The sequence below is a fragment of the Natator depressus genome, chromosome 1, assembly GCF_965152275.1.
Source record: "Natator depressus isolate rNatDep1 chromosome 1, rNatDep2.hap1, whole genome shotgun sequence".
NCBI classification, from domain to species: Eukaryota; Metazoa; Chordata; order Testudines; family Cheloniidae; genus Natator; species Natator depressus.
Window position 1 is genome coordinate 33,882,509 of NC_134234.1, and position 18,363 is coordinate 33,900,871.

Sequence of the window (18,363 nt, forward strand, 5' to 3'; positions counted from 1 at the left end):
ATGTACAACCTCCTTCTAGGGTGTTAGCTCATTCCATGAGATCTCTGTTCATCTCTGTAGCACTGCTTAAACACGTTTCCATTGTTGAGATCTGCAAGGTGGCTACTTGGTCCTCAATTCATATCTTTTCCAAGCATTGTGCATTAGTTCACTCTCCTAAACCAGATATTGTCCTCAGGACTGCAGTATTGTCTTCAGTACTGGACTTGCCTCGGAAGCTACCTCCTTCTGCTGAGAATACTGCTTGGAAGTCACCTGAAGTGGAGCACCTAGAGGGAGACTACTCGAAGAAAAAACAGAGGTTACTCACTTTATGCAGTAACTATAGTTGTTTGAGATGTGTCCCTATGAGTGCTCCACTACCAGCCCCGTTTCCTCTCTGCTTTGGAGTTTCCTCTGTGGGACTTTGTAGTAGAAAAGAAACTGAGGGCAGTTTGCCCACATAGCCCTGTATATCCTTGGTACAGGGCATGAAGAGGTGTAGGGCGCATATGTGGGCTGAATAGGCACTGCTACAAAAAATCTCCAAACAGAGGCATGGGGGACACGTGCACCTGATACAGCACACCCTTAGAAACACGCATATAGAAGAAATCCAGTTACTGCACAAGGTGAGTTACCTCTGCATCCTGAACTCTGCTCTAACAAATCAAAGGGCAGCAAGATGCTAACATTAGCAGTTAAGAAGACAAATACATTTCATGTGCAAATTAGCAAAAGTAAGGCTAATCTTGGAGTTTGTCACTCTAGCTACCCACATAATGCACTCTCTTTACTGGACAAGCAGTTCCAGCCTTTCAGGCGTGTAATGGGGTTCACTACACACCACTAGGGCACCTCCTCATGACTGCATCTGGGGAATAGCTCTGCCTTGTCTGACACCCCTTCCCATGTTTCGTTCACATTCCAGAGTTGCAGTGCTTCTCCTTTGTGACTCAGGATGCTCCCTCTTTGTGGCTTGGCCCTCTAGCCAGCTCACTATAGTTTTCCCCTTCCATAAAAATCTCATTGGACTGGCTGATTGGGTATGATTCCCAGTCCTCCAATTCAAGACAATGCCATTTATCCAGTGGCAGGTAGGGACCCTGGGCCTGCCTTCTACTTCGGGTTCCAGCCCAGGGACCCTCAAATCAGCAACCAAGTTATGCACTGTCCCAAGGCTTGCTGTCGTTTCTCTGGATGTTTTCCTACCATGTCTCTATCTGGCTTCTGCTCCATCACCCTTCTGGGTAAACCCTTCCTTCAGGGCTAGGATCCCAAGGCTTCTACTGGCTCCCTGGGTTTCCTCCTTTCCCTCTCTAAGCCCAGAGAGTGACTGAAGGCTTCCATACTGCAGCCCCTTCTGTCCTTGTTTCTTGGCCTTATACTAGCCCCACCTGCATATGCCCAGCTGGGCTCCAATGAAAGCTTGCCTATCAACCCTAATTCTCTCTCAGATGTGTCCTCACACGTTACTTAACCCCTCCTGAGCCTGTTAAGCCTTTCTGGGCTAGTGTGGGGTGAATACCCCATCATAAGGGAGAATTTAGGTGATCTATAGTGCTTCTGCAGCTGTCTACACAGGAATGAATTGCACCCAAAAGGAACAGTTATGTTAGCTGTTTATATTTGAATTGGAATAGTTTTACTAGGTGATTTATAATTATATACCAAAAGTCGATAAACCTGTTCTGGAAAAAAACATTTAAAATGCAGTTATTTTAAGAAGACTCTTCCCTCTCCCCCGAAAAGATTTTATTTTATTTTATTATTGTAAGCCTGCTGTTCAGGTTTAGAATTGGTACTATGTATTGCTCTTCTAATATACTTGACTCTTACTGAATATACTTTATCTTAAGGTCCTTGTGGTCCAGGCTGTCAGACCAGACAGACTTCAGAGTTCAATGGCCGTTTTTGCATGTAAAGCCCTAGGTAAGTTTGATGGGTTTTGTAGCATGTCTTTTTTTCTGCAGTATAAAATATGTGCTCTTCTTATTTTACAGTTGCAATCTATGTCTTAAATCTTAGAACTTAAGAGCACAGTAGGATTTAGGTTTGCTTATTTCTTTCTAGTATATACGTATTTTTTTTAATACAAAAGGCTAATAATTACTTTTTTGTTTATACTATGTTTTTAAAACACTAGCTACAAATTTAATTACTAAATTTGTTTATTCTGCTCTTCTTTACTATTACTGTAGTTCTACAGGTTCTTTGGAGGGGAAGGCAGCTGATTTTGTGTCAGTTTTATTCTGCAGTATTTTCCTGCAGCTTTAATTTTCCCAAACTGAGTGATGTAGCTAGGTCAACCTAAGTTTTAGGTTTAGACCAGGCCTCAGTTATGTCTGAATCTGAGACATGTCATAGTCATTGTTTCTGACATATGAAACTCAGCAAATTCATAGCCTTGCAGCACTGCTCACTCAAGACTTGCTTTAGGAGTCTGACAACCAGTCAAGGTGTATACACAGAAGAGGCATTATTATTGAGGCTGCCATGCTAGGCACTGTATATTTGTGAAAGTCACCCTTTGCCCTAGTAAGCTTACACTCTAAATAGGGAAAAGATGCAATATGTGATGTAGAACACAAGATGGGAGTGGTGACAGTAGCAGGAACACAAAATTGCATATAATCTTAAGTGTACAATTTGGAGTCTTCAAAGCTTTCATTAACAAGAAAAGAGGATGAACTGCTAGTGAATCTCTAACAGTCAATTTACTTCCTTAGCTGTTATCACTAGGCAGTTTACCTGGGCGTCACAATACTAACAGGCCTTGAGAAGGGATTTGAATGAACACCAGGGCAGTGGCGGTGCAAACCCATTTGTGCAGGTTGTTCCACATATAGAAGGCAGCATGGAAAAAAGTGTTTGTGAGGGAAGTAGACAAGCAGATGAAAAAGGCTGCTGTTATTGATAGGGGAAAGAGAACAGTTTACGGCATGGTAGGATAAGAGACTGGATAAATAGCAGGGAGGGGCTAAATTGTGAAAGATTTAGAAATAAGGACTAGAGTTTTTGTCTGATGTGAAGGTAAAAGGGAGCTGGTAAAGGGACTCAAAGGCTGAGGCGTGACATGACTGAAATAATGCTGCCAACATTTTTGTAGATCAGCATTTTGCATGGACTGGTAATCAGCAGTTTGGAATGTCAGTCCAGTAGCTGTTGAGCCATATCTAAAAAATACAGCAATGCCCTTCATTGTTTTCTCAGTTTCTGTGAAAGGCCTAACTATTGCCTATTAATACATGTCATAAATATAAAGGGAAGGGTAAACACCTTTAAATCCCTCCTGGCCAGAGGAAAAACGCTTTCACCTGTAAAGGGTTAAGAAGCTAAGGTAACCTCGCTGGCACTTGACCAAGATGACCAATGAGGAGACAAGATACTTTCAGAGCTGGGGGGGGAGGGGGGTGTGAAGGGTCCTCTCTGTCTGTGTGATGCTTTTTGCTGGGACCAGAGCAGGAATGCAGGTCAGAACTCCTGTAAAGAGTTAGTAAGCAATCTAGTTAGATATGCGTTAGATTCTGTTTTGTTTAAATGGCTGATAAAATAAGTTGTGCTGAATGGAATACATATTCCGGTTTTTGTGACTTTTTGTAACTTAAGGTTTTGCCTAGAGGGATTCTCTATGTTTTGAATCTGATTATCCTGTAAGGTATTTACCGTCCTGATTTTACAGAGGTGATTCTTTTACTTCTTCTTTAATTAAAATTCTTCTTTTAAGAACCTGGTTGCTTTTTCCTTGTTCTTAAGATCCAAGGGTTTGGGTCTGTGTTCACCTATGCAAATTGGTGAGGATTTTTATCAAGCCTTCCCCAGGAAAGGGGGTGTAGGGCTTGGGGGGATTTTGGGGGGAAAGACATTTCCAAGTGGGCTCTTTCCCTGTTCTTTATGTAACACTTTGGTGGTGGCAGCTTTTAATCTAAACTGGTAAGAATAAGCTGAGGGGGTCTTTCATGGAGGTCCCCACATCTGTACCCTAGAGTTCAGAGTGGGGAAGAAACCTTGACAATACACATCAACAACAGCTTGTTTCAACCTGTAACATTTTTAGATTATGAAGAACAGCTTGGCATAGTTAGTATAAGTGTTCTCCGACTGGTTTTTGAATGTTATAATTCTTGACGTCTGATTTGTGTCCATTTATTCTTTTACGTAGAGACTGTCCAGTTTGACCAATGTACATGGCAGAGGGGTTGCTGGTGAGTATTTGCTTCAGGTTGGGGGGCTGTCTGTAAGCAAGGACTGGCCTGTCTCCCAAGATCTGTGAGAGTGATGGGTCGTCCTTCAGGATCATCATCAAGGGTCATCACCAAGGATCTACAACCTATCCTGAAGGACGACCCATCACTCTCACAGATCTTGGGAGACAGGCCAGTCCTTGCTTACAGACAGCCCCCCAACCTGAAGCAAATACTCACCAGCAACCACACACCACACAACAGAACCACTAACCCAGGAACCTATCCTTGCAACAAAGCCCATTGCCAACTGTGCCCACATATCTATTCAGGGGACACCATCATAGGGCCTAATCACATCAGCCACACTATCAGAGGCTCGTTCACCTGCACATCTACCAATGTGATATACGCCATCATGTACCAGCAATGCCCCTCTGCCATGTACATTGGTCAAACTGGACAGTCTCTACGTAAAAGAATAAATGGACACAAATCAGACGTCAAGAATTATAACATTCAAAAACCAGTGGAGAACACTTCAATCTCTCTGGTCACTCGATTACAGATCTAAAAGTGGCAATTCTTCAACAAAAAAACTTCAAAAACAGACTCCATCGAGAGACTGCTGAATTGGAATTAATTTGCAAACTGGATACAATTAACTTAGGCTTGAATAGAGACTGGGAGTGGATGTGTCATTACACAAAGTAAAACTATTTCCCCATGTTTATTCCTGCCCCCCCACCCACTGTTCCTCAGACGTTCTTGTCAACTGCTGGAAATGGCCCACCTTGATTATCACTACAAAAGGTTTTTTCCCACCCACTCTCTTGCTGTTAATAGCTCACCTTACCTGATCACTCTCGTTACAGTGTGTATGGTAACACCCATTGTTTCCTGTTCTCTGTGTATATAAATCTCCCCACTGTATTTTCCACTGCATGCATCCGATGAAGTGAGCTGTAGCTCACAAAAGCTTATGCTCAAATAAATTTGTTAGTCTCTAAGGTGCCACAAGTCCTCCTTTTCTTTTTGCGGATATTCTTTTAAGAAATTTATAATTATCATTCTTTTTTTTTAGCATTTACCATGGTCAAAATGTGAAATACCAGCTTATTATTAATACTTATTCTTACACATAAGAAGTAAGTCTCCAATTTAGAGATTGACTGACTGGGTTTAAGCATGCCCACAAAGGTCACAGAAACAGCTAATAAGCCAAAGACCATGGTGCCTTCCAGGCTCCTTGCATATAAGCTTGGAAACTCAGATGCAGCCTACATCTGCTGCTACTTTGCCATTGTGAACAACTATTCACAGTAGCTGTGCTCTGAGCATGGAAATTTAGGCCTCTGGCCCATATTTGTTTGGGGGGTTTTTGGTGACATTATTGTTTTTCTTTGTCTTGCTTCCTGTCTGTGGAGATTAGTCATGCAGTCGAATCCTGCTCCAAGAGAGCAAACAATGCCAGTATCTTCAATTAGAGGGCCTTAGGCTAACCCGTGAGAGGTCACTACTGGCCAAGTAGTGTCCATCATGACAGTGAATGGACAGGCTGAAGCCAGTTCCCCGGTGAAAGTATCTATGTATGTTGGCAGAAGTGCCCAGTGTGGTTCTTGGCATGAGTGGAGCAATGTCCACCAGAGACCAGGACAAAAGTCAGACCTCGACTTTGACCCAATGTTATCCATCCTGAGCCTGAGAACTGCTGTAAATTTTAATCTGCTGCCCCCACCCTCCACCCTGGTAACCCAAATTTGGCTGTTCAATTCTTCACTCTGACAACCCAGAACTCTTCAGGGATGTTCCATCATGCGGTGGATAGGCATTCTGATGCTGAAATTCCATCTGCATTTAAGTGAATGAAGTAAAAGCAGAACTTCTTCGAATAGTATCCCTATAAGCATGTTCCACTGTAGGTGTGTCTGCGTCCCTGTGCTGCTGATTGGAGAAATTTGGTAGCAGTCCATCCCACCTGTGCTTGCTCTGCTCCCCTCCTCCCAAGAGGCTACCCAGCGTGCAGGGCAATCCCTCATCAGTTCCTTCTAACTGCCCCGGCTAAAGACTGAGCTAGAGCTGTCCATGGTTAACTCCCTTTGCTAATTTTAGCTTCCATTGAAGCCTTTTTTATTTGTTACTTCCTTTGTATTGTTGTTGGGTCCTGCCTTTAAATAAATACATAAATAAATAAAAGAAGAAAGGGCTTGCCTCCTGCCAACACCTGTCAGGGGGAACCCCCTGGACAAAGGTATGCCTGGCTCCCCGGTCTTCAAAAAGTGCCTCAGTTGCAACTAATCTATCCCAGTGACTAACGGACACCTGCAGTGCATTTGCTTCCTGGGAGAGAAGCGCATTCCACAAAAGTATGGCATATGTCAGCAACTGAAGCTCAGGTCCAGGAAAGACAAAGAGCAGAGACTCAAAATCCTACTCATGGAGTTTGTCCTTCAACCCCTGGAGTCCCCGTGGGAACTCTCACCAGAACCCTCTACTTCGAAGGGGGGTGAGCCCAGAGAGACAAGCTACTCACACAAGATCTCTAAGAAAAGGTCTGTGAGTCCCCATGTCTAGCTCCATCAGTATCATCGGTAGTGACGGCACTGAAGCTGCCTAAAGCTGGTGCCCAGGACATGCACACTACCGAGCACACAGAGCAAGTTTAGACTGCCCAAATATCCGATGGGTCCGGGCAAAGAAGCACCAGTACCATGGGGGCGCGAAAAACATAAGGGATCTGCCCTGGGGAAGGCTTCGTTGGTACGGCCATCAGCACTGGTACCAACCCTGGTGCACCTGGCACCAGCAGACCTCACTGCCAGGTCCGCATCTCCGAACCCATCAGTGCAAGCCTTTTGGCCCTAACAACCACCTCTGGTACCAACGCTATCTGTACAATGGCACTGAATCTGGTTTCAGCAGCTGACTTCTCCAGGATGGCATAATGTTCTGCAGAGGTATGTACAAATGCCCAGGTAGCTGCTCTGGAGATTGCTGATATAGGGATATCCTTGGAGAAGGCGACAGAAAAGGGAACCAATCTTGTAGAGTGTGTATGTATTGAAAATGGGGGTGCTACATTATGCATCTGATAAGAGAGCTTGATACAGTTCACGACCCATATGGAGAACCTTTGAGCTGAAATCATTGCACCTTTTGATCTATCTGCAATAGAAAGAAAGTCTCAGAGATTTTTCTGAAAGCTCTTGTTCTGTCCAAATAGAATGCCAGGGCTCTCCCACACGTTGAGCATATGTAGGATGGTTTCCCTATTATCTTGATGAGGTTTAGGGGAAAAGGTTGGAAGTTGAATAAGCTGATCTATATGAAAAGCGGAAGTCACCTTGGGAGTGAACTTCGGATGTGGTGAAAGAGTGATTTTGTCAGAGAAGAACACAGTGAAGGGGGGATGCACCATCAGGGCCTCTCTCTCCCATATCCTTTTTGCTGAGGTCATGGCGATCAGGAACATGGTCTTCACTGAAAGATGAGTTAATGAAGAAGTGGCCATGCATTCAAATGGTGGTCTAGTCAGTCCTTTTAGCATCAGGTTGAGATCCCATTGAGGAGTGGGAAGTCTGGGTTGGGTAAAGGGGTTCACTATGCCCTTGAGAAACCTCTTTGTGGTCAGATGAGAAAAAAATGGTTATTCTTCTACCTGCTGGTTAAAGGTTACAGTTGCTGCTAAATGAACCTTTAGCGAGCTGATAGAGAGACCCGATTTCTTGACAGTCAACAGATAGTCCAGGACCACTAGTAGAGTGGCCACATTCGGGGTGACTTATTGTTTTAAAAAATCTGGCTAAAATGGAAATACAATTTTTAAAGAGGCTTGACATTAATTATCTACAGCTTCATTTTCTTTAAGAAGGCAGTAATGGTATCCAGAAATAAAATAATATGTATGCTAAGCAGCACATCAGATTTCATTATCACAGGCACGTTCCTAAAACTGAACCACATTGGAATTCATTTGGTCCCCTTGCATCTAGGTAAATCATAATTATTTGCTAAAACAAATATAATTAAATCTGCTATTTCTGTTTGCAACTATAAATAGCATTAGTCTGTTGTATACTGTTAACATTACTGCCCACAGATCCCTGATACAAGGGATTTAAAAAATTGGGCCATGCCTACTGTTGGCATAAATTGGCCTAGCTGCATGAACTTTAAAACAGAGCTGCTGTGAAAAATTGTTCACTGACTTCACTGGACCCACACCAATTTCCACCAGCAGAGAATTTGGCTCATTATATCTGGATATTGTGTTTAGATGTCAGACTTTTTTCTCCTCCCCTGTTTTTTTCTTTACTCAGGACAATTTTTCAGAGATAATGGCTCTGTATTTTTGACCTTTGAACTTTTACTTGCCTCAGCCTGCAACACCACAGGCAGATCTGTATTATGGGTTTTGGGTTCTGTATGTTACTTTTGCTTCTGTTGTACTTCCTCTGATCATCATACAACTTCACAATGGCTATGTAATCCCTCAGCACTGTGGCTCCAAATTCCAGTTTTTCTTTCCATTTTTGTCACGTTTGCAAACTGAGCACTTGAAACTTTTGCAAAGACTTACTAACCTGGTGATAGTCTTAGATTCTGGGTTCCTGGAATGTCCTTCTCCGCTTCTTGAAACCTGTAAAAACTAATATAGTCTTTTTCAATGACACTAGCTATGAATGGGAACAAATTGAGTTCTCTCTAAAGCAATCTCGTACAAGAATCCTGTGAGGTACCAAAGGTGAACACAAAGGTCTTCAGTTCACCTCCAGGTCAGTACCCCCTTCCAACTCTATGACCATCCCTCATAACACCATGAAGATAGTTAATTGTACCCTCTATTGGATGTTTGAAATTGTTGCGCAGTTTCTCATGGTGACCATTCACTTAGCCTTCTTTCCAGAACTATGCAGCTCAACTTGTCACACCCATTTGACACTATAATTTCAGAACTTAGTTCTCACCACAGTGAGATGGGTCATATATGTTACTTGTTTCAGGTGTCAGTTTTATCCTCTGACTCAGCATTTGATAGTGCTCACATCAAAGTGTGATCTTTTGGTACCTCCATCTTTCATTATTCTATTAAAAAGCACTGTGGTGGGCTGTAGGTGTACGTCTTGGAGTGCATCCTTCTTCTTATCAGGAGACATTGAACTACTTCACAAAGCATATTTCCAAAAATGACACCCTTCCTCGATTCCCATTATATTCTCCAATTTCTGTTTTCTGTTGAATGCCATTGTGATTGGCACAGTGTAAGAAAATGATAGAGCTAAGGCTTATCATTGGAGTAAATCCATTTGGAAATAGTTTCATAAGGGCTGGTTCACTTGGGGATTGTATAGGGCAGGGTCCTGAGTTGCCTAAACCAACATGTCTCCATAAAGAATCTGGTAAAGTCCAATTTGATACTATTGTGAATACTCATCAACCTGGTGACTGGTGCAAAAAAAAAAGGCCTAGAACATTGGAACTGATCTGTCCTAGGCAGCCATACAACCTCAGCCAGGTCTGTTCCTCTGTCACTGTGCAACCTGTGCGGGCATTGCTTTTCTGAGCACACTTATATAGTATATGTAAAATTTCCTTCTCAACTGGTGAATCAGTCTTCAGTCCTAGTAGGATTCCCTTTGGGTTGCCTCCAAGCTCTGGTAATAATTGAGGTGGTGGTCTTTGCACTGCTTTTTGACCAGCGCCTGCAGTTCTCCAAAACTCTGGAATCCAACCCTAAATCCCATAGATGCCAGTCTCCAGGAGCGGGGAGTACATCTAAAGTAAGGTTTCATGCTGTGACACCTGGTCTTAACAAAACTAAAGCATATCTTCAACCTTTTGGACCTATCGGGTGGGCTTTTGCAAAGCTAACAAATCACACAGAAGTGGTGTATGTTGCTGGAAAGCAAAGAATGAAAAGCAATTTACTCCTTTTGAAAGGCAAAGCTATATGTTCCTGGGGAGGAATTAAATTATCTTCTCTGAGCTGCTGATCTTCAAATGAAGAAAATTGTCACAATGGATTGTCTTAGCCATCCGTCGTTGGCCCCAGGTGAACAGCATTTGAAGTTTTTCACTGAATTTATCATCTGCACGGCATACAGTCAATAGATTTTTCTCACATCAAGAAATAATACAAAGCTTCCTTGCATTTTCCCCCTAAAATTTTGACCCTTCAGTGCTGGACTGGGATGCCTTCTTCTGGAATTGGGAACAGAATATCTATTCCCACTTTCCCAGCCTTGTTTCAAGGATTTTGAAGAAAAGCAGACAATGCCAAGCTTGATAACCCCAGGTGAATATGGATACCGTGGTTCTCCCAGCTCTCGAACATCGTAGTGGAGCCTTGGCTGGTGTCTTCTTCTTTCCTGTTCAGGTAGACTCATTGAAATGTCTACCATTAGGTTAGTTGTTATTGTAGGAGTGCTGTTTTTGTTTTATTTAATTAGCAAAAAGTGATAAAATAATATTGAAGGCTAATGATTTGCCAAACATCATTCTTTCACATACTTTTGCATGTTTTACAAGATGAAAACATACAGGATGGGTTAACTTTTTAAGTTTTATTTTTAAATATATATTTTTCTAAGGTTTTTACAATAAGTTGATGGGAGGGTACACTTTAAATGGATTGGTTCCATGAATGAGTTTTGTACAGTGTGTATTAGACTGCCTTTGGTTAATATTGAATTATTTTAGCTTATTAAAATAGCCTAGGTAATTATTACTTATTTAGCATTTAATTCTCACCTATTCTGAGGAAAGAAATAGGCTCCCACTTTGAGAAATGAGATAGCTTTGTGTCTTTCATTTAAGGTATTCTGATGCTACTAATTAAGATACCTTCTCAGTACTTCTGTTTCTTGTCATCATCTGAACATGAATAGCTGTCACTTAAGTTCTTTTTCAGCGATTTATTTAACTTTGTTTCCTAGCAACCTCTTGTTTTTAAAAGCAACTCTATCAAAGCTGGTAAGCCTGAAATTATCTCTGCCAGCTTTGTTTTGGTACATGTCATGCAGCCGCTTACTTGTGAGCTGGAAGAAAACTGAATCTTACAGGAATGCTTCATTCAAGGCGAAGACATGAGATATTCCCATGATCTAATGGGATCTCTAGGAAACTAGGGATATATCCATATTGCACTCATAGTTCTTCACACTGCTTATTACTTCTGTTACATTATTGCCCAGTTTGCCTAGTTAGGATCAAGGCTCCATTGTGTTAGGGACTGTACAAACACAGAATAAAACATAGTTCCTGGTCTGAAAGGTAATGTTGGAAAAATCAGTATCAAAAAAGAACTGGCTTGAATATTGAAAGCAGAGAGTGGTTTTTCAAGAAGGGTGGTGATTAGTGGGCTACCACTGATAATTCGGCCCAGTTAAGTTATTGTAGGTATTGAAAACTTGATATAGCTTATAGGGAAGAAAGACTGTAACTCACTATAATTTTTGAATTTCTGTATGAGTAGATGTGGAGAATATTAACCAATAGAAATGAGTATACAGTCAGTAGTCATATGCTATAAATCACTGTATAGGAGAAAATGGTGGTGGTTGTCGAATATGGAATTCAAACACTTTGACACAGTGCTTATCCCTGAAGAAGGAGGGATAGCTCAGTGGTTTGAGCATTGGCCTGCTAAACCCAGGGTTGTGAGTTCAATCCTTGAGGGGGTCATTTAGGGAACTGGGGCAAAAATTGGGGATTGGTCCTGCTTTGAGCCAGGGGCTGGACTAGATAACCTCCTGAGGTCCCTTCCAACCCTGATATTCTATGATTCACTCCAATGATAAGCCTCTGCTCTTTCATTTTCTTATACTGAGCATGCTGCAACAGCAGCTGAGCAGGACTTTCCCTGCAATTGCAGCTCTGGTAGGCTACAAACAAGGCCTTATCTGGCACCTGAACTGAGAGCTGGGAGACTGCCCAAAGTTGGTGTTATAGGACCTTCATGTATATTCTGGGGTGTCTAGTAAAATTGCTTTTAACAATTTAAAGCACTATAGAATATAGGCTTCTAGACTAAAATGAGGTAAATATGTTTAAAAATTTGCCCCACTCATTTAAACTCAAATACATTTTTAAAATGGTTTAATGTTTGACATGGAGCATATCTGTTGATTTGTCATCGTAGGGTTTCTATAGCACCTAACACGTCAGTATCTTAAGCCCAGTTCAGTTTTCTTATGAGATGCAGAACTTGCAAAGCCAATTTGCAGCAGCCTCATCAGCAAAGTGTAGAGCCCTCAGTCCACCATCAAATCTGGTCAGAGGGCAGTCATCGGTGTGTGACATTGTCTGTCTTTGGCCACAGCTGAATGAGGGATCCTTTTGTTGGACTACATGTGCAGGCTGGCTGCATATTAACCCTTCCCCAATCAAAATCGGTTAAGAAGGGATTTGATGAGTGGCATAGCAAATCAAAGCCAGGTACACATATGGTCAGGACAGTTATAAGAGACTGGTTTCTGATGTCAGCTGCAGACCATTCTTCATACCACATAGACTTCACAGAGAAATCTGGGCAGGACAAGTGGGCCCACAGTGAGTGCCTTGATGACAAGTGCGCTCTTGGGTGGTTGAAGAGGACTGTGTATAGTGGTAGGCTCGGATTTGCCCTGATCTTCTCAACCATTCTGGCTGTAGCACTCTCACAACAAATGTGTGGAGGAGTGATGTTGCTTAACATGGGGAGTCATGGTACTAGTGTGGGTCTAATCATCCCAGTTACAGTGCACACGATTAAATGTAGTTTTGTGTCAACCAGCTTGACGTGAGTTGAATGGAGCTAGATTGGAGCACTGTATTTTGGTGCAGAGTAACAGTAGGCTAAACCGGATGATCGGGTAGTTTGAGCATTTGTTCCCTAAGAAGTGCTGGCCAGTTTGCTAAGAAGGTTGTTGTGTGTCCTCACCTTAACTGCAGTTTTCCTCAAGTGGTTAAGATGTGTGAGAGAAATGCAGGGTTGCCAAGCTCAGAATTATCACTGAAGCATGTGGTTAAATCCTTTTTACATCAGTGAGTCTTCAGTTATACACATAACTGTAAGCATGTACTTAAATGCTTTGCTGAATTAGGTGAAAGTGCTCAACATCAAAGTGACATGCTGCAGCAAATTATGGATGAAATTCATCCTGGTGCAGCAGGCTTGTGCAAGGTCATCCTAATCACTTAGGCCCTCAACACAAGCAAGACAAGTCCATAAGGTTTGTATGGTGATACTGCCACACTGGAGTTAACCTGAGCCTATGTCAAAACTTCCTGTATTCTTTTACTCCAATTCTTCTCTTTCTGTATATTACCTGGAAGATAAGGAGACACAACACTCTTGTCCTTCTCATTGATCCAGTTTAGGAGCATCAGTTTTGTGCTTGGATCATATGGATGGGTCATTAGAGCATGGGTGCTTCTACCTGTGCTCCCAGATCTTTCTCATTGTAAGACCAAATATTTTCTATCCAAATAACTGAAGAGTCCCTATGCTAGGTGGTGTAGATCATGATACTTTATCAAATACTGATGTTGAATGCTCTAAGGAAGTGCAATCTCTCAAAATTCAGCAAGGAAGTGTTATTCTCTGAAATCAAAGCAATTTCATTTTGGCCTCAATTAAAGAGTTGTCACATATCATCATTTCCTGAGATTGTGGACTTTGAAGAAGTCTTTTCCCAATGTTAGGGTGCACTTGGGAGCTGTTTCTGCTTACCATCTACAAGTAAATTTCATCTCTCTTTATCTCCTCCTATTGTTACCATGGGTGGTGGTGGTTTGTTTTGTTTAGTTCTGAAGGTTCCAGATTTGATCCCCCCAACCTATGTGATGTCTGTATAAATGTGTAAACAATTGATTGCTATTGATAATTGCAGGATAAATAATGTGGTTCTAACATAGGCACATTTTTGTGATCACTAAGTTCAGTCACAGCAGCTAAGGCAGTCCCATATCCATAATAGCATCTGTCCTATTTGTATTAGAGGGGTAGCCATGTTAGTCTGTATTAGTGCAGGTTTTTTACCCATGAAAGCTTATGCCCAAATAAATCTGTTAGTCTTTAAGGTGCCACCGGACTCCTCATTATTTTTGTCCTATTTGTCTTTCTGTTTAATTTTGCAATATGAATTTGTTATATTACAGTACCTTATTTATATACCAAAGTGGGTCTTTTGTATGAATCAGAAGTTTTTTAAAAAAACCTTAGTCTTTTAGGAAATGATGTTTTCTTCCAACTATATATGTAGCTGGTTTATCTTTGAGTTGAAAGAGTTTATTTCTAAGGAACATTCTATTCTTTATTGTTGCTTTATTTTCTTAATATTTATCCAATTGCAGGAATAAAAGAGTTGTCCCCACCACCTCTGAATCTAAAACGTCTGTATAAAGAGACATTGGAAATTGAGCCCATCTTGATAATTATTTCTCCTGGTGCTGATCCTTCTCAAGAACTACAAGAACTTGCCAGTGTGGAAAGACATGGAGAGTGCTACCACCAGGTTGGTCTCAGATACGCAAAATGATACAATATAATGTTTGTGTTTAAAATGTTACAACGGTCATAGCAGTGTTTTTAATTTCTATTTTTAACTGAAAAAGTTAAATCAGAAATTTAAAGTAATGTTCAGTACTACTGATCTTCATTTTCTTTAAGAAAAATTCTGTAAAATAGTTTGAGAATCTTAAAAACTAGGTATTACTTAATTGATAGCTGATAATAGTTTTTGTACAGTACTTTACTCTTTCAGGTCTGCCCAGTAGATTATTCAAGATGGCTTCTCTGGGGAAGCACTTAGATTCAAGAGGTGCATGTTTTGTGACAGCATGAAGTCTATCACTGACCAGCACAACAGATGCTTTCCTGCCTGCATGAAAGCTGAAAAGGTCTCCACATGTTGTCTAACTGGTCTCCACATGTTGTTTGCTCTACACTGCATTTAATCACAAAAGGTCAATTGATTTGACAAAGGAGTCTGAAGATCATTTTTCAAGAGCAGGTCTCATCAGCCCATCCATCAGCACAATATAGCCTGACTCTGGATTGCATCTGAATAAACAGACGACTCCAACCTTCTCTAAGCCTCTCGGTTTCAAGTACAGAGAATATTTGGTACCATTGAATGCAGCTCTTAAAAAAATGCCCAGTAAGGATGAGAAGGACTCATCTTCAAAAGTTAGCTGCTTAGAGCTGACCAAGATTACCTACAATTGGGTCCATGATATGTGTGTAACCTGACAGCAATTAACCTTTTAAGGTCTTCCCATAAAACTGATGCACTCGTCCCCAATGGGTATTTGAATATGAAGTACTCCACTTTGGATTTGAAGCAATCTTCCACAACTCCTCTGATAACAGCATAACAGGATAGGGGCAGTTTAATCTTGCCTCTCAGCAGTCTTTGAATTTGTACCCTTTTCTCTACTGAACGCTAGTGTGCGCTGTCCCTCCTCTCATACTCTAAAGATTCAAGTCTCTCTGGGATCCCATCTTGTTATTAATATCTACAAGGGCAGCTTTCTCACTCTTCATCTTCTGACACATCTGACATTAGTTCTGTGTGATTAGCTCCAAGAACGTTCCTTCCCTCTTGGCCATCCCATATAACGTTTTGGAATGATATCTGGACAAAGAGTAAGGGGAGTACTTGTGGCACCTTAGAGACTAACAAATTTATTTGAGCATAAGTTTTGATGGGCTAAAACCCACTTCATCGGATGCATGCAGTGGAAAATACAGTACGAAGATATATATATATATATATACCATTTCTAGGTCTGTAATCGAGACTACACTTAGTATATAGATATTTCACTATTACATCTTTATAGTCAGTTTTCCCCTGTCTGTGTGCGTCTTTCACACAACATGGAAGAGTATCTTTTTGTAAATATAGGAAAACAGGATTGCAAAACAACAAAAGGTCGAGAAGTGGCAATACTACAACAAAAAAAACTTCAAAAACAGACTCCAACAAGAAACTGCTGAATTGGAATTAATTTGCAAACTGGACACCATTAAATTAGGCTTGAATAAAGACTGGGAGTGGATGGGTCATTACCCAAAGTAAAACTATTTCCCCATGCTTATTTTTCCCCCTACTGTTACTCACACTTTCTTGTCAACTGTTGGAAATGGTCCATCCTGATTATCACTACAAAAGGGTTTCTTTTCTCTCTTGCTGATAATAGCTCACCTTAACTGATCACTCTCGTTATAGTGGGTATGGCAACAACCACTTTGTTCGTGTTCTCTGTGTGTATATATATATATATATATATCTTCCTACTGTATTTTCCACTGCATGCATCCAATGAAGTGGGGTTTAGCCCACAAAAGCTTATGCTCAAATAAATTTGTTAGTCTCTAAGGTGCCACAAGTACTCCTCGGTTTTTTTGCTGATACAGACGAACACGGCTACCACTCTGAAATCTGGACAAAGAGTGACATTCTTGTGGTAAATCTACTGGAGTTTGTCCTATTTAAAAAGATTAGAAGAGAAGCACTAAGTCTCCAAAATCATCTTCCCCAAACATTCCACACAGGAGACAGAATCTCTGATTTTTTGATTTATCTCATAAATCATCTCTGAAAGCTGACAGAGTAATTCTGAATCAATGGTAAAAGATAGGGAACAGACCAGTGAGGGTTTAGCATTTACTTCCACCTCACCTGATAACTTGATCACCTTTTCCTTATCTCCTCCTGATTATTCAAAAGCATTCCAAGATAAGGTATCAGATGTTTGGCTTATACACTGGACATCCCTGCATCACCAGTCCAAGAGAAGGCCCTCAAACTCTTTGATTTATTCGAACTCAAGGATAAAAAGCACAACAACTCTTCCATCAATAGTTGTCTACTGGAATTAGCCAGACAGCCATGGTTCCCCTTACCTGTTTCATCAGTGACAAGCCAAGACAGACTTTAGTAGCTCCCTCAGAAGCACTTTAGCATCTTCTTAACCTATCTTGCACCAAGTTTCTTGTTATTTGACAGTCTCTGTTAGATGATAGGGAAGCTTGGTGGAATATTCGTTAAGAGTAGCGTACAGTGCATCTGACACAGATGCCTATTCCACTAACTCAGCAATTTCACTGAGATGGGGAAAGGAAAATCTTGTCTTCATACATCATTCCTCAGAAAGTTCAGTTTAAGATTTTTGATTTTCCATTTGGAAGTCCTAATTTATTTAGCAGCTGAACAGACAGCACTCTTAAGAAAATGAAAAAGACAAGGTCCTATGTTAGGTCATTTGGATCTCCCCACTCTTCTCATAGAAAGAAAACATGCTTGTTTCTCCTATCCCTTACCAGTTTTACACTGATGTAACTCCATTACCTTCAATATAGTATTCTTAATTTACATCCATGTGAGTAGAAGAGAATCAAGTCCATCTTTTTTGCTACCAAAGGTGGCATCAGTAATCTCAGTACCAGCAGTGTCACACTATCAAAGTTCAGTGTCTAACAAAGCAATTTGTATGTTGTTACGAATTATACCTGATAGGACACGCACACAAATGCTACGAATTACACCTGGTAGGACACGCACACAAATGCTACAAATTATACCTGATAGGTCACGCACAGTTCAAATCTAGGCTGAGGCACATAAACAAAGTCCACAACTGCAGAGTTCCCAAAAAACAACAAGTTTATTACGCTCGAGTGTGGTGCCCCCCCTGCTAGCCAGGAGGGGGACCCCGAATACAGATTATACAAAGGTTATATACTTTTTAGCAAAGCGTGTTGCCCTCGTGCATCGGAAACCTTAGCCAATAAACAGACCCTTTTCTTATCTACCACCTGTCCCTGCTTGGTGCGTTTCTCGTGCTAAACCAGTATGTTAATTACACAGCATGGTCCTAAAGCCATGCATCAGTAACTTTTATTATCAGGATGGGAGGCCTCACATCAAAGGCCAGGAGATAGGGACTTAGGGACTGACAAAAAACAGATACTGGGAGTCAAGGCAGGCTGGAGACAAGGAGGAGGATTTTCACAGGAATGCAGTATCTAAGGAACACTCCTCCTGGTGCATGATGTGCTTGCTTTTAGACAATGGTGGGCCCCAAACCAAAATGGAGTCACATGTGCTAACTTTTCCTTAACAGTGTCAACCTAAAAGGGAAACAACATTGCCATCACCTAGCACCATCAGCTCTTTCAGTACCAAGCACCGATTTTGATATTTTGGCTAGT

At 41.3% G+C, this 18,363-nt stretch overlaps 1 protein-coding gene across 1 annotated transcript in view; it reads left to right on the forward strand.

Annotated features, from left to right (window-relative positions):
* DYNC2H1 (dynein cytoplasmic 2 heavy chain 1) overlaps positions 1-18,363 on the forward strand; it is a 389,779-nt gene that overhangs the window by 223,498 nt on the left and 147,918 nt on the right. The window contains exons 75-76 of the mRNA XM_074957219.1: positions 1,839-1,911; positions 14,499-14,659. Coding sequence (XP_074813320.1) covers positions 1,839-1,911; positions 14,499-14,659 — 234 coding nt within the window. The remainder of the gene's footprint in view (positions 1-1,838; positions 1,912-14,498; positions 14,660-18,363) is intronic.